The sequence below is a fragment of the Rattus rattus genome, chromosome 2 (assembly GCF_011064425.1).
Source record: "Rattus rattus isolate New Zealand chromosome 2, Rrattus_CSIRO_v1, whole genome shotgun sequence".
NCBI lineage: Eukaryota > Metazoa > Chordata > Mammalia > Rodentia > Muridae > Rattus > Rattus rattus.
In genome coordinates, this window is record NC_046155.1 from 168,938,981 (window position 1) to 168,952,850 (window position 13,870).

The following is a 13,870-nucleotide window of genomic DNA, read 5'->3' on the forward strand; positions in this document are numbered from 1 at the left end:
ATGGAGCTGAATCCCGTGTTCAAGGATATTAAATTGAATTAAGGGAGGCAAGATCCCACCCAGTTAAATTGGGTTTGGGCATAGTGGTCTACACCTTTTATCCCAAGAGATAAAGCCAAGCAGACCTCTGAGTTCACGGCCAGCCTGGAACAGAACAAGTTCTAAATGAAGAAAAGCGTAAATCCAGACATGGGAGTACTTGCCTTTAATCCTTGAGACAGGCATGCAGATCTCTGAGTTCAAGGTCAAGCTACAGAGCAAGTTCCAGGACAGCCAAGCTTAGGCAGTGAGGGAATTGGGAAACAGAAAGGTAATGGTGATGTAATAGAACAAGGGAACCATGTTCCAGCTCCTGCAAGCCACAGAACTCGGAAGCTTCGGCCATGTGGCTCTGGATTTAGAGTAAAAAAATAGAAGGGACGACTGGGACAACTGATGCTGGTTAGCTGGAGCGAAGAAATTAGTGGTAAATAAAGAGATCTCAGCATCACTAAGGTGAAATCTTCTGGGAAGTATTTCCTGAGAGCACAAAGAAGCTGTGTTCCAGAGATAGCTAAGTTGTCCCTCATGCTGTACTTGGTAATGTGCAAGAGTCACCCAGGTGGTACTGGTTTTGAAGGCGTGAAGGGGTCATGAGAATGGCTGAGGCTTGGAACTGTGAGAGGCCATGGAAAGCCATCAGTGAAGGTCAGCCCTAGGTGCAGTTGATAGCCCAGGCCTGAAGGGGTCATGCAGAGAAGTTGTGGCTTGGCACCATGAAGAGAGCCTATGAGAGCCTACAGGTGAAGCCTAGTTGCAACAGAAGACCCCAGCATATTGAAGATGCCAGTACCATGGGAGGATCACCAAGAACAACAGTGGTAGTGGAGTGGATCAACCTGAGCTTAGAGGGCTACAGAGGGCAGAGCTGGAGAAGTGACGCCAGCCCTTTGGAGGAGGATCATGTGTGGATTCCAGATACTGAAACAAAAAGCTGTAACATTGAAGTTGCCTTGGAGACCCTGAGATGTTCAAGATGCCAGAGTCACGGGCTATCTGCTGAGGAAAGCTGCTAACAGACTGGAACCGACCCAGGAGAAAGAAATCTGTTACAGTCAACAAAGATGAAAAAGGAGTAGAGATCTGAAAACCGCTTTGACATCAGACATAGAGAAGCAGAGTTTGGAGTTTACCCAGATGGATTCCTGTCTTGCTTTGGGAATTACAGTTAAGTGGTTGGATGGATCTCAGAAGAGACTTTGAACTTTGGATTTTTAACATTGTTGAGACTGCTATAGACTACGGGGACTTTAGAAGTTGAACTAAATATATTTTGCTTTGTGCTATGTTTAAGTAAGGCCCCTATAGACTTATAAGTTTCAACAAACCTATGGGGGCCAGGGAGTGGATGTGATGGTTTGTATATGCTTGACCCAGGGAGAGGCACGATTAGAAAGTGTGGACTTGTTGAAGTAAATGTGGCCTTGTTGGAGTAGGTGTATCACTGTGGGTGTGGGCTTTAAGACCCTCATCCTAGCTGTCTGGAAGTCAGTCTTCTCCTAGCAGCCTTCAGATGAAGACGTAGAACTCTCAGCAACTTCTGCACCATGCCTGCCTGGATGCTGCCATGTTTCTGCCTTGATGATGATGGACTGAACGTTTGAACCTGTAAGCCAGCCCCAACTAAGTGTTGTCCTTATAAGAGTTGCCTTGGTCGTTGTTTCTGTTCACAGCAGTAAAACCCTAAGACAGGCCCTGGTCCTCAGTTCTTGGTCCACAATTGTTGAAAATCTTTGGGAAGAGTCAGGAAGCCTGGCCTGGTTGGAGGAGACGTGCCATTGAGGTTTCAAAAGCCCACATTCCTAGTTAGCTTGTAAATCAAGTGTGCTCTCAGCTCTGCTCCAGTGTCATGCTTCCCGCAGGTGATGGTCATGGACTCTGAATCCATGCAAATCCACTGCAAACAAACTCAGAATAAACTCTTTCTTCTACAGTGGTCATGCTATCAGCCTGAGTAAGTCCTGTACTGTAAAAGAAGAGTTCTCCAGCTCAGATGCTGGTCACTACATGAAGAAAGGTGACTATGTGCCTTGGTGACCATAAATAGTAAATATGTTAGTCTTGGTCCATGATCGTCCATGACTTGCAAGAAAAAATTGAGACACACCTGCTTGCTGACCCTTAGTGAAATTCATGTCTTCCATCAAAAGCGACTCTTCCATACACAGGCAAAAATTAATTTACCTTCTGCTTAAAGTAAAAGTCCAGGGCTGGAGAGATGGCTCAGCAGTTAAGAGTGCTGGCTGCTCTTCCAAAGGTCCTGAGTTCAATTCCCAGCAACCACATGGTGGCTCACAGCCATCTGTAATGGGATCTGATGCCCCTTTCTGGTGTGTCTGAAGACAGCTACAGTGTACTTATATGTAATAAATAAGTCTTTAAAAAAATAAAAGTCCAGACCCTATGATAACTTTTGTGTTTGAGTGTGTATTTGTGTTTAGAAGCTATACATGTATATGCAGCTGCATGAAGGTCAGAGTTGTTCATGTTCATTCACGCCTGTGGGCATCATCTCTCAGGAATGCAACCCAACATTTTTTTTACATTTATTTTGGCAGGGGAAGTGTGCATGCTGTGATGCCTGTGCAGAGCTCTAAAGACAACTTTTAGGAGTCAGTTCTCTCCCTGCACCATGTGAGTTCAGGATTGAACTTATTTATGCCTTCCAGCTTGGCAGCAAGCACCTCTTCCACTAGACCAGTCACTGTCCTGCCGCCATGTTTATGAGATAGGGTCTTTCACTGGCCTGGAGCTTGCCCATTTGTTAGGTTGGCAAGCAAGTCACAGGGACAAGTGTGTCCCTGCCTCCCAGGTGCTGAGATTATAAGCATGTGAGACCACAGTGGGCATTTTTCCTGGATATTCATGTCAGTTCTGGACCCTTGTGCTTCCCAGGCAAACATCTTACAGTCTTGAGTCCTGGTGTTGCTTTGACGCAGGTCTCACTAGGTAACCCAGACTGGCCTTGATCCTGTGATCCAATTGCCTTAGCCTCCCAGCTGCTGGGTTTCCAAGCTTAAGGCTTCTTGAATCTTCCATTTCAGTCTAGGAAACTTCCTCAAGCAGAAGCAACTTAAAGCTGGAGTGTGCAGCATGATCTAAAAAGGTGAAGAATTTGATCTGGCACCATAGTAATTATAAGCTATAGAATGATAGGCTCCTGAAGGGAGGAGGGATGGCTCAATGGTTAAGAGCACACTTCTTCTAGATGTCCCAGGTTGAATTCCCAGCATCCACTTGATGGCTCACAATTATCTATAATTCTAGAACCAGGGGATGTGAAACCCTCTTCTGGTCTCTCGGGCAAGTACTCACACTCTAAATAAATAAATTTTTTTAAAGATTTGTTTATTTTATGTATGAGCATGCTGTCCTTGACACACCAGAAGAGGACATTGGATCCCATTACAGATGGTTGTGAGCCACCATGTGGTTGCTGGGAATTGAACTCATGACCTTTGTTTTTTGTTTTTTGGGCTTTTGTTGTTGTTGTGTTGTTTTTTTTTTCCAGAGCTGGGGACCGAACCCAGGGCTTTGCGCTTGCTAAGCAAGCGCTCTACCACTGAGCTAAATCCCCAACCCCAACTCATGACCTTTGGAAGAGCAGTCGGTGCTCTTAACCTCCGAGCTTTCTCTCCAGCCCACAAATAAATCTAAAAAGAAATTAGTTTCCTGGGTTTAATCTCAAAGGTGTAACTTCTGGCAGGTTACATTATTCTCCCTAACCCAAGTCCCTAATAATATACAGACACTGTTACTGCATCCACCTTGTTGTGTTATGTGAGACTTGGCAGGATTATGTACTTGATATATAATAGCCTATCAAAAATATGAGTTTTAGCTTCTTAATAGTTTAGTATTGATAAGTTGCTATTTGTAGTAAGCTGAGTTGCTGGTGGATCTGAGATGTCTAGCCAAAGACTTGTGTCTGTTAAAAGCTTTGTCCACAAGGTGGCGCCATTGGGAAATACTAGGGCCTTTGGAAGACAAATCACAGAGGGAGGTCTTTAGATCTTTGGGAATATGCCCTCTGGAACAGGATGATTCTGGAACAAAATGCCCTTCCTATTCTTTTTACTTGCTTCCTGTCCACGAGTTGAGCAGTTTGTCCTGCCACAGACAATACCCCTCCACTGTCACTCAGCTATGAGTCTGTCCAATAGTGGACCACAATCTCTACAACCTTGAACCAAGTAGACCGTTTCCCTTCATTAGTCAATGAGCTCAGGTACTTTCTTTTATTTGCCTGTGTATGTGTATGTGGTGCACACCCCTATGGGTTTTCACATGTGTGAGTACACATGTATGTTGGGGGCGGGTCACTAGGGACTCTCACTGAACTTAGAGGTGGTCAGTGTTTCAGCTGCTCTGGCCAGCCAGCTCTCTCCAAGGCTCTTCTGTCTCAGGAACTGGGATTACAGAAAGGATGCCACACCCACTTGGCTTCTTTGTGTGAGTTCTGGGTTGTGAACTCTGGTCTCACACTGGCCCACTGAGCATCTTCCCAGGCTTCAGGTATTTTCTTACAATGACAGAAATGGAAATAACACACACATGTAGTGAGTGCTTTACTTAAAATATCACACTATGTCCTCATGATGGCGTGTTATTTACAAAGAATTATCTTCAGGCAAATGTGGTGACAAGAGACTGTAATCCCAGCAATTTGTGATGCTAAAATGAGAGGGCTGTAAGTTCAAGGCCAACCTAGGCAACATATGCAAGAATTGCCACCATGCCTGAAAATACATTTTAAAAAGAAAAATGGAAGCTAGAAGAGTGTACAGAACCAGCAACCAGAAACCAGAAACCATGATCACGGGCCTGTAATTCCAGCATTCCAGAGGCTAAGGGAGAAGAATTAGGATTTCAAGGCCAATTGAGATATAGCACAGTTGGTTGGGAATTTAGCTCAGTGGTAGAGTGCTTGCCTAGCAAGCGCAAGGCCCTGGGTTCGGTCCCCAGCTCCGGAAAAAGAAAAGAAAATAAAAAGAGAGAGAGAGAGATAGCACAGTGGTAAAGGGCTAGCCTTGCAAGTAAGACTGAGTTCCACACATATTACTCTAAAAAAATTTACAGTTAAAATGAATAATAATAATAACAACAATAATAATAATAATAATAATAATAATAATAATAATAACTCAGTTTATAAAAACATCCCAAATATAAAGTGGTGTCTTAGGGGTTACTATTGCTATGGTAAAACATCATGACCCAAAGCAACTTGGAAAGTAAAGGGTTTATTTGGTTTGCACTTCCACATCACTGTTCATCATCAAAGGAAGGCAGGACAGGAACTCACACAGGGCAGGAACCTGAAGGCAGGAGCAGATGCAGAGGCCATGGAGGAATGCTACTTACTGGCTTGTTCCCCATGACTTTCCCAGCCTGCTTTCTTATAGAATCCAAGAACACCAGCCTAGGGATGGCCCCACCCATAAGGGGCTGGGCCCTGACCCCATCAATGACTAATTTAGGAAATACCCCACATCTTATCTTACGAGAACATTTTCTCAATTGAGGTCCCCTTCTTCCAGAAACTCTTGCCTGTGTCACGTTGACGTAAAACTATCCACAACCCCCAACCACCAGAAGTACTTGTTCCGAGGCAGCAGAAGTGATGTTTTAACGATTCTGCCTCCATTACGCCAAGATTCCGCGAGGTGGAATCCTTTTAGAGCATCAGAGGAGAAAGAGTGGCCCAGAGTGTCGAGCAGCAGAGTTCGGGCTCCCCCTAGTTTGGAAAGGAGGTGCCTTTCATGTGATCCCTACAGCGGGTGTAGCCATTTAACCAGAATCCTACAAATTGTACTTGCTGGAATCGGGATTCCAACTCAGACACCACCTCAAATCTTTGAGTCTATCTCAAAACTGACTTCTTGTATTCCCCAAGGTTCTGGGGTGACTGCGCCGTCTAGAGGCTGGTTGGGGGATGACAAGGCCAAGTTAGAGCAACCACTCCACAACCCCCAACCACCGGAAGTACTTGTTCGGAGGCAGCGGAAGTGATGTTCTAACGATTCTACCGCCGTTACGCCGAGGTTCCGTGAGGTGGAATCCTCACAGCTAGGCTTCAAACCGCGGTTAGAGCACCAGAGGAGGAAGAGTGGCCCAGAGGGTCGAGCAGCAGAGGTAAGTGCCAAACAAATACTGCTTTCCTTTCACGGTTAGTGGGTTGTACAGTGGTCCTGATGGCTTTTTTCTTTCCTGTCCTTTCTAGGACTTGGTAGCCATCTTACAAGCCGAGAGCTGCAAACGCTCAAGACCCATCAGGACAGTGCCGCCTGTTCTCGGTAGTTTGAGGAGAGAGGAAAAAAAAAAAAAAAATGACCGAAGCAAACCGCCCAAAAAAGCTCCTCATTAGTGAGCTTAGTAGAGAACTCAAGCAGAAAATCCTTAGAGTCCTGTTTATGAAATACGGGCAAATAGTGGATGCCATTTTGAATAAAGATCATGAAACCAACCAATCACGAAGAAGATGCAATAATGGTGCGGCCTTTCAAAACCCCGCAGGTGTTAAGGGTGCGGGTGCAGCAGGAGATGTTCATGGAAAGCTCTCTGACGGAAAAGCTGGAGTGGAGCAAGGAAAAGCCAACAGAGTGGAACATGCCACCAATGCAGCTTTTGGGGGTGGCAGACTTGGACCACCACCTCCTCCTCCCAGATGCACTGGCCCTCCCAGAGGTGGAAGAAGGAGAAGAAGAAGACGTGGAAGAAGAAGTAGGAGGCTTCCCACATACGTGGCTAATGGCAGCTCCTCCACAAAATATTAGGATGAGTTCTTCCAAGAGGGCAGTTTCCAGTAAAAAGAACCAGCACCGCGAGGTTGGGTTTGTCCTTCTAGGAGATCAGTGCCCTCTGTTTATGGAAGCACAGCACCAAGTAACCCACTGTGTTACAGAGACTTTTGTTTGTTGCCAGTTGAGTGTAGTCTACCAAAGACTTCTAGTCAGTGATCGAGTTCTAGTGACAAAAGAGATTATCCACTGCCACCAAACAGCTATACTGCCATTTTGATTGGGTCTATGTGGTGATGATGACTGCCCATCAAGAGGTTATAGTGATAGATATGGACATGTTTGCAGTGGTGACTATTTAGATCATCTCAGGTTGAGTTTACTACAGAAGTTTTTTAAGATTTTTTTTTTCAGAGCTGGGGACAGAAGTTTTTTGAGACCAGTGCTCCCCCTGCACAAAGGGCCCCACTTTCCAGTTCTAATGGAAGTAGTCACCATGGTAATAATTGCATCTCACGTGATAGATAAGAAGCCCAAACTTCCTAAGTCATCACCATTGCCTTGGAATACCAGAACTTGGGCTCCCCCTAGTTTGGAAAGGAGATGCCTCCATGTAATCCCTACAGCAGTGCAAACCTCAGAGCATCAAGAAGTGACAATAGAGGAAGCCAATCTGATAGGTGGGGAGGCAGAAGCACATCCTAGAAATCCATAAAACTTTGGACCAAAATCACCAAATATATAAGATAAAAATGATAACTACCCAAGGATTAGTGGAAGGAGAAGTTCTGTTGACTTTTTGAGTTTTCTGGTTAGGTTCTCTGTAGCTTTTATGTTTTGTGAGGGGGAGACAGCCATTTAATTTTGATAGTAAAATTGTTTTAGCAGGAAAATGTTAAGTGTGTTAAATCCTGACTTGGAATGGACCAATATAAGTTTCCAAATAAAAGCATTCCTAAAAACTATTTCCTGTCTGGCTTTTTTTTTTTTCAGTAAAGAATCACTTCTATGATCTTCCATGTGCATTTCTCCATCTAGAAGCCCTCTAGTCTCTATTGAGAAATTGTCCTGCTGTTCAAACAAAGCTATCTGTTAGAGGATAACTAAAATATGCTACCTTTAGGACGTAAGGTGTCAGGGAGCAAAACGCAGGTCTTGGGTTCCAATAAATAGGAAATTGCCATTTACCTGATAAACCTGTATCCCCCACTCCTCTTGGTATTTCCTTGAAATTCTAAAAAATAATTCCCTTACCCTTCCCACCATAAGACCATTAAAAATAATTTAAAAAGTTTAAACTACAGAATGCTAATAAAAGTATTTTGACAAAGCAAGAAAGGAAAAAAATAGTCTATTTGCACCACAATACACAATGCAAAATCTTGAGCTGCAGAAATGGGTCAGTGGCTACTCTTCTGGAGAACTGGGGTTTGATTCCAGAACACACATGGTCTGTAATTCCAATTCTAGGAGATCAGTGCCCTCTTCTGGCCTCCCAAGGTCCTCAGGTATATTAAGTGCTACACAAATTTATATGTAGGCAAACATTAATGCTCATTAAATAAAAAAGGCAAGTTGGTGTTTTAAAATGTGAAATCTTGTAACACATAATAACTAGTTACCTATCCTGAATTTCACAATCTCCTGAGAAGGTGAGACTCTCCGTGGGAAAGACAGTGACCACAGAACAGATCCACTGTTGGAAACAGGTTTTTACAAAAGTATTTCAGTAACAGCTACATTAAGGGCACCGAGTTGTCTTCATACTAAGAAGCTGATGCTATAATAGATTCTACCCTTTTACCCAGGCCTCTCTCACTGCACACCCTCTTGTTTTTGTTGTTATAGTTTGGTTTGGTTTGGCTTTTTATATAGGATCCTGCAGTGGAGCCAGGCAGGGCTCATACTGAAGCCGTGCTTCAGCCTCCTAAGTGCTGGGATTACAGATAGTGCCAACACACTCCATTTACTGATGCTGAGGATCAAGGTCAGGGCCTGTGCATGCCAGCCAAGCACTCTTCCAACTGAGCTAAATTCCTAGCCCCTCTTGCCTATTTTTGGTTTTGTCATTAATGGAATCGGGTGTAGCTGATACCCCAAGAGATAATGGTGACTGAGCGGCCCACAGGCTGATGGATGGAGAGGCAGCGAAGCCACAAAGCAGCTAGTAGCATTGACAGCTCCAGAAGAGTAGAAACTGTGGTTCTGGTGACAGAACAAGGGCAGCAGAGGTGGTGGACAGACAGCAGAGACAGTGGCAGAAGAAATAGCAGCAGCTAAGGCAAAGTTGTTCAGCTGAGCAACTTATCGACTGAAGGGAGAGCAGGGCAGCAACAAGAAGCGTGAAGAGAAAGCGGCTCTGGGTAAAGACACTTGCCACCAAGCCTGGCGACCTAAGTGTCCCCAGGACCTGGTACGTGGTAGAAGGTGAGAATTGATTCTTGACGTCTTCTGACCCCCCACTTCTGTGTGTGGCATATGCAGACTCCCCAACCCGTTCCCCACCACACCACACACACACACACACACACACACACACACACACACACAGAGTAGTGAAGTGGGGGCAGAGAGCTGAGGCTTAAAGGATAGAACACTGTAAATAATTAGACAAGAGAAATTGACACCCTAGACCTGAGCACTTCCTGGGCCTGAATGAGAGCCAGATATTAGAGGGTTGCCGCTAGCTGTTGTCCATCCAAGATGGATACAAGTAGAACTGACATATTGGAAGGGTGTCTCCACGTCTCCTTGGTTCACACTGTAGAACAGAGGGACACTGGTTAACTATCCAACGATAGTAACGTCACTGTCATTCCACAGTAACAGCCCATCCTTTTTTTCTCTTTTCTCTCTCTCTCATGATAAGCTTTTCCCCTTCATTGAAAATGAGGGGCTGGAGAGATGGTTCAGTGGTTAAGAGCACTGACTGCTCTTCCAGAGGTCCTGGGTTTAATTCCCAGCAACTGTTGGGGTTTAAATCTCGGCCTGTGTCTGAACAAAGCACACCAAACCAACATGATTCCACGTGGAGAGGTTTAATGAGAGAAGAAGAGGAGATGAGGGGAGAAGTAAAGGAGGCCAGCCATGGGCACATGGAGGGAAGGGGATATGGGGAGAGAAGGGACGAAGGGGAAGAGGGCAAGAGAGCAGAGAAGAGCAAAGAGCAAGAGAGAGAGGAGGGGGCAAGCAGCCCCTTTTATAGTCAGGCATACATGGCTGTTGCCAGGCAACCGTGGGGCGGAGCATACCTGGTTGTTGCCAGGTAGCTGTGAGGGTGGAGCTTAGACAGAATACCAACATTCCCCGTTTCTAATGCTCTCTTCTGATGTGTCTGAAGACAGCTACAGTGTACTTATACATAATAAGTAAATAAATCCGAAAAAAATAAAAAAATGAGATAACTGGCGATCCTAGTGTACCCATGTTTTTGTAGTGTACTCATTAAGTGCCCTTTTCTACTCTGCAGTTCACAGTCAATTCCCTTTTTTTCTTTCTTTTTTTTTCTAGACAAGATTTTCTGTGTGGACTTGGCTATCCTGGAACTCACTCTGTAGCTCGAACTCACAGACATCTGCCTGCCCCTGCCTCCCGAGGACTCTGATTTAAGGCATGTGCCACCAGCACCTGGTCCGTTTCTTGAATCATCCTGCCAATTCCTCCACATTGTACTGTGTCTGAGCTTCACGTTTATTTAAGCAGCTGCATCGGCTGCCTGAGCCTCAGTTTACCTGGAAAGGGAGAATCTTAAGCACATTCTTCTCAGGACTTCTTTTAAAAGATCTGTTTTACTTTTAAATATTTGTATGTGTGGGTACCCGCAGAGCCAGGAAGGCGGCTGTACTCTAGTGTGGGTGATTGGAACCAAACTTAGTCTTCTTCAAAAGCAGTATGCATTCTTAAGACCCCAGCCATCTCTCCAGCCCCTCTTCGGGACTTTAGAGAACTGAGTGGGAGCTGTGGTTCTCATTCCCTGAACCTCCTCCCACTAAGCCGAACTGTAGTCTCTCCCAGTGATCTACGCGCTAACAGCGCCACCTGGTGGTGTGGAGACTCTCATCTTGGCGCGGGAAAGGGGGGGGGATAACAAAACGAAAGGAAAGGAGCAAACAGAGAAGGTTCGAGAAGATAGAGCCCTTCTCATTGGAAGAGACCTGAGGAATATTTAGTCTTGTCTGTGGGTGTCGTGGATTTAAAAAAAAAAAAAACGTGGTTCTGTGTGAGCACGGATATATCTGTGGAACGCTGTCTGTGAAAGGCCAGGGAAGGTCTGGAGTTACTGGAATCCAGCCTGAAGTCAGAAAGTATTAAGAGCTTCTCCCCCTACCCCCAGCAGTATCAAGGATTGGTCTGGCCCCCAAATAGGTACCTGTGTAGTTGGGATGATGCCTATGAATGTGAATGGGTAAAAATATTAGACTTGACTGCTTTACAAACAAAAGAAAATAAATCTGGGGGGAGGGTGTTGAGGGGGGTTGGTTGGTTTGGTTTTGGGTTTTTGTTTGGTTTTTGTTTTTTGTTTTGTTTTGGGGAGGCGGTTTTCTTTTCTGTATTGTTTTGTTTTTATTTTGTTTTTTGCTTTTGCTTTTCGAGACAGGGTCTCTGTGCGGCTGCGGCTGTCCTGGACCTTGTCTGTAGATCAGGGTGCCCTCAAACTCACAGAGATCCACCTGCCTCTGCCTCCCAAGCACTGGTATTAAAGGCAGCGCCACCACCAACCAGCTTTTGGATCTAGCTTTAAAAAAAAGTCCTCAGTAAATAAATAGTAATAACATTGTTATTCTGAATACCATATATAAATGTAAACTGAGCACCTATCAGCTAGATAGATAGTTACAAATACAAGCAAAGCACATAGAGGATCTCTGTAACGGAAGAGTAATCTACGTATGTGTGAGAGATTGTAGAGACATAAATGGCACATAGACTATTCAGACGGATCAGGCTGGCCGAGTGGGCCACCCGCTCACTAAGCGTACACTGACTGGGTTTAATTCCCAGAACCCACTGCACAGCTGAGCATTAACTGAGCATGGCGGCACACGCCTGAAATGGCAGCACTGCGAAGTGAAGGCAAGAGGACCAAGAGGCCATGGTCATCCTTGGAGTGAGTGTTTGTATGTGCTTATAGGTGTGTGTGTGGGAGGGGGTGTTCATGTATGTGTGTGTCTGGGTATGTCTGTGTGAGTGGGTGTCTGTGTCTATGTGAGTGTGTCTGGATAGGAGTGTGTGTCTGGGTGTGTGTGTGTGTGTCTAGGTGTGTGTGTGTGTATATGTCTGTATAAGTGTGGATGTGTGTCTGGGTATGTCTGTGTATGTGAGTGTGTGTGTCTGGGTGTGTGTGTGTGTGTGTGTCTGGGTGTGTCTGTGTATGTGAGTGTGTGTGTCTGTGTGTCTGTGTGTGTATATGTGTCTGCGTATGTCTGTGTGTGTGTGTGCTTGTAGGTGTGTGTATGTGGGTATGTGTGAGAGTATGTCTGGATGTGAGTGGATGTCTGGATGTGGGTGTGTCTGGGTATGTCTGTAGTATGTGAGTGTGTGCGTGTGCGTGTGTGTGTGTGTGTGTGTAATACACATGATAGGGACGTGTTATAGATTATATTGGCATGGTGAGGCATCCATGTAATCCCAACATTTGGGATTTTTGCAGTTTCAGAAGGAGCTACAGATAAGACCTTATCTCAAGAAAAAGAAAACCTAGGTCAAGCATGATGCCACAAGGCTCAGTAAACAGAGACAGGAGGATTGCCACAAATGGGAGGCCAGTCTGGTCCACAATGTGAGTTAAAAGCCAACCAGAATACACAAGGAGATCCTTTCTTTAAAAAAAAAAAAAAACAATAAATACAGATAACACAGAAGACAAATGCCACTACATACTGTTTGGCACCTGAGCAGTAACATCATTGAGTCAATTCCTGTTTTTTGTCCCTATTTTTTCCTGAGGGCGTAAACCTGTTCTGCCACTGTGCTTCCTGGAATTTTCCACTCGGTGGACTTGGGGTATATGTTCTGTGAACCTTAGTAAAGCTTTGGCATTCTTGTAACACGAATGACCGGAGTATGTGTCTTTTTGTTAAATCCCATGGGCCTATGCCCAGTTCTCCGTACCATGACGGCATGGGTGCTGTCACATATAATGTGGATATCTTGGAAAAGCAAAGTCTTTCTGGACATGGTGGGTCTATTATATCAGCACAGGGGGCTAAAGCAGGAGGATGGTGCATTCCTAGGCTACACAGTGCAACCACAGCAAAAAGGACTAAACCTTCAGATTAGGAGAAAGGGAATCCTGGTGTACAGTTTATCCAGTTTATATAGAAAAGGCTAAAGAAGGCTGGCAGAGATAGATAGATAGATAGATAGATAGATAGATAGATAGATAGATAGATGGATGGATGGATGGATGGATGGATGGATAGATAGATAGATAGATAGATAGATAGATAGATAGATAGATAGATAACCTAACACCATCCCTGGCAACCTAAATTCAATCGCTGAGTCATACATGGCGGAAGAAGAGGCGTAATTTCTGCAAGTTGTCCTCTAACTTCCATAGGTATGTGATATGCATGTGTGCACGCACACACACACACACACACACACACACACACACACACATGGATGTATGCAAACATATGTAAGTAATCTAACTTTATTTATTTTGAGGCAAAGTCTCTTAGAATAATAGCCCGAGTAGCCTTGAACCTGAGATCCTCCTGCCTCAGCCTCCCAAGTAGCTAGGATTACAGTACTTGGCTTCTTCTCATTTGTGAATATTCAAAACAACATTTACATCCTGTCCTGGTTAGGTGTCTGTTACTGTGTTAAACGTCATACCCAAAAACAACCTGGGGAAAAGAGTTTATTTCAGCGTACATTTTCTAGCCTTTCACTGAGGGAAACCAGGTTGGGAACTCTAGGCAGGAACCCGGAAGCAGGTCCTGAAGCAAAACCATGAACCACTGCCCACAGACCTGCCTTCTGAGGCTTCTCAACTTGCTTTTTATACAGCCCTACACCATTTGCTTAAGGGTGGCCACACCCACAGTGGGCTGATCAATTCCAGGTGAATGTTAATCAAGAAA

General features: G+C 44.8%; 1 protein-coding gene across 1 annotated transcript; it reads left to right on the forward strand.

Annotated features, from left to right (window-relative positions):
* The first annotated feature begins 340 nt into the window (after positions 1 to 340).
* On the forward strand, positions 341 to 6,815 carry LOC116893385 (RNA-binding motif protein, X chromosome-like). The gene is given in 4 exon segments (XM_032895180.1): positions 341 to 402; positions 6,084 to 6,174; positions 6,263 to 6,352; positions 6,354 to 6,815. Coding segments are annotated over 4 exon segments (705 nt in total).
* The last annotated feature ends 7,055 nt before the right edge of the window (positions 6,816 to 13,870 follow it).